General features: G+C 33.8%; 2 protein-coding genes across 2 annotated transcripts in view; both read left to right on the top strand.

The window, feature by feature from the left end:
* LOC109590709 (uncharacterized) overlaps window positions 1–174 on the top strand; it is a gene marked incomplete at its 5' end in the record, with an annotated part of 1200 nt that extends 1026 nt beyond the window's left edge. Inside the window, one exon of the mRNA XM_020006594.1 lies at window positions 118–174. Within this exon, the coding sequence (XP_019862153.1) occupies window positions 118–174 (57 nt within the window). The remainder of the gene's footprint in view (window positions 1–117) is intronic.
* A 159-nt stretch (window positions 175–333) lies between these two features.
* On the top strand, window positions 334–2459 carry LOC109590708 (uncharacterized; the record flags this gene model as incomplete). The annotated part of the gene is made up of 7 exons (XM_020006593.1): window positions 334–452; window positions 524–694; window positions 1650–1857; window positions 1914–2086; window positions 2154–2201; window positions 2266–2310; window positions 2425–2459. Coding segments are annotated over exons 1-7 (734 nt in total), but the record flags the coding sequence as incomplete, so codon positions are not given.
* Between the last annotated feature and the right edge of the window lie 395 nt (window positions 2460–2854).

Raw genomic sequence — 2854 nt, 5'->3', positions numbered from 1 at the left:
GGTGGGTGATACCAGAATTTTTTGATTGATACCAATACCAAGTAGCCTGAGTATTGCATTGAGGCTATTGAGTACTGAATAGTTAGCTACTGCACATACAAAATATGTTATATTTAGTTATTAACAAAAATCAAACAAGTGAGCCGTCATTTTTGTGATTTTAAAAAGGTGTGACCATTGGGTGTGGTCATTAGCTCAATACGTATATAGCAGGATTGGTATCGAGTACTTGGTATCGGAGGCCTGGTATTGGATAATTGAGTACTTTGGCATTGTATAGTGCACCTATATAATGACAATTCCTTTAATTACATGCACATGTGTTTGATGGTGTAGGTATTAATCTAGAGATATCAGTGGTTGATCTGACAACTGGTGAAATAGGACCAGCTAAACCAATGAGAGGTGAAGAAGGTTGGACTGTTGGAGAATTAAAGCAATATATAGGAGAAGTAAGAGGAAGGATCTACTGTCATTTTATATTGATCATTCCTGTCCTACCGCCTCTCAATCTGATTTTTAGTCATTTAATCTCAATTCATCATCTATGAGATTACTGGTACTTGATGGAACTCTCTCAGCCTACAATGTTATACATTTAGAAAATGGTGAAAGTTCTTTAAAGGAAGTGCTCTTTAAAGGAGATGTATTCAGTTCACACAAACTACACAGAGAGCAACTTGTAGTACCAACAGTAAGTGCTAATTGGGCAAAGCCCTTACTCGTGAAGTACTGTTTGAGTTGTTTGTCTGTATGTGTGGCAGAATGTGGTGAGAGGGCAGAGACTCATAATGTTTTACATTCTTTGAGTGCTAATTATTATTTGTGTGAGCTTGTAGACATTTACTCACTCTGTCTGTATGTCTACAGGGAACTGCAACAGTAATTATCAATCATGCAATAAGTCAGGAGTCTCAGGACAATCATATGCATGCCTGATTTATGAAAAGGATTTATGATGCAGCCATAATGAATGATGTACCTTAAGGAGGCAATTGTTAGTGGGTATTTAATTTTGTCCAAAGGCTTCTCCAACAGCCAGGAAAGGTTATAGATGCAATAAAGTAACTATGAAACTTGTTTTTGCTGATAATTCAACTTACTGTACTCGCATACTACTGTCCAAACCAATGGCAAGGAATGTCAAGAAAGCAGATATGCCATCTTTATTGATGTGAATGACTTTGAATGTCAGTCTAAGCCTGAACTAACTTGGACTACATTGCTACAGTTGCCTTTCCAATTGCTAAACTTGATTTGATTACAAAGGTAGGTCAAGAACTACACTGCACTCAATCAAGTTCTGAGCTGCTTAAGTTGCACTGTCATGAGTATTGTTAGTCTGTCAGTATCTATTGTATGTACATTGCTTTACTTGCTTAGGCTCACCCCTTCAATGTTTTACATTCATCTAGTAGTTATTAATATTAAATGATCAAAAATGCTAAATTAAATACCAGCCAAATGTCAGTATCATGAAAATCGCTAATAATTGTCTCCTTAAGGTATATGCTTTTATGCTCTATACATCAGGTTAATTAGTTTGGCCTAACAAAAGGAACATGCCATACATTATTTTAATATTTTTCTCCTCCTTATTGTTTTTGTTCATGCACATGCCACATACATGCTCTCTCCTTTCTTCTTAGATATATGTATTATCAGATCCTATAGATTTTCTTGAGAAATACAAAGATAGTTTGATGTACAAATATGTTGATTTTCACTTCAACTCAATACTATTGGACATTACACTACCTCCTCCTCAGCCTGAAGCTGCTCTCACTACAACTAATGTACCTAAAGGAGGAATGATAATGAAAATTATATCAATAAATTATGAAGAAGACAAAAGAAGTAATATTGAGTATAATTATTGTGAGGAACCTTAAACATCATGTTATTCAATTCAGAGATACAAGTACAAGTTGATAAAAGAATAACATTAGCTCAATTGAAGAGGGAGCTAGTTCCACTGATTGGTGTACCACCTACTGGTTTTATAGTGTATGGAATCAGAAATAATGAAGAATATGAAATGGAGAGACTGGATGAGACATTAATGGATATCGTATCTGGATCAAAAGTATTGATTCACTTCTCCTTTTTACTATTATGTTGTATGAACTAAAAATACTTTGTTTATCTTCTAGTTGATAGTAAGACTGGGTAGAGTCAGTATTAAATTATATTTATTACAAGTTAATAGTACAGAAGTAAGAATATTATAATTATTATAATTTTATATTTTATTTTATGTTTCAGTTTTGTAAGTTTATGATGGAGTCTGTTGTTGCTGTGGGTACACTAGTGAGAGAATTTAAGAAACAAATTATTGAAGAAGCAAAAGTACAAGGAATTGACTGTGTCCTTGAATTAGACAAGTAAGTACATCATGTGAGTATCATGTGACTCATTGTGTAGAATGAGATTACGTTACAAGAATGGAGTGTACCCTGGTAGAGTATATCTTGATCATCAGATGATTGATACTATTATAGAGACATATTATGTGGAACCATTGAAAGGTCATAATCTCAATATTTTCATTTTAAACTGTATAGCAGATTTATTTTTTGATGAAAGGTTAAATTGAATAAATTAGTGGGTTGTGGATTAAATTTTGGTGACTTCATTATCCCTTGCCACATGAAAGTAATTTTTGTGCTTTCCTGAAATTTTTCAACTCACCAAATTTAGTCCCTCACCAATAAATGCTGCTACATGACATTTTCAGTCACTTGATTAAGGTTATTGTATTAATTTTCATTAGGACCAGAGAAGATGAAGCATGATAAACAGATACAGGTGTATGTTATAAGATGGCGTCCATCACAATGTTCAGTTGATCCAA

Source organism: Amphimedon queenslandica, unplaced genomic scaffold (assembly GCF_000090795.2).
Source record: "Amphimedon queenslandica unplaced genomic scaffold, v1.1 AMPQUscaffold_9606, whole genome shotgun sequence".
Lineage (NCBI taxonomy): Eukaryota > Metazoa > Porifera > Demospongiae > Haplosclerida > Niphatidae > Amphimedon > Amphimedon queenslandica.
The sequence above is the reverse complement of the archived record's forward strand: the minus strand, read 5'-3'. Positions and strand labels throughout refer to the sequence as shown.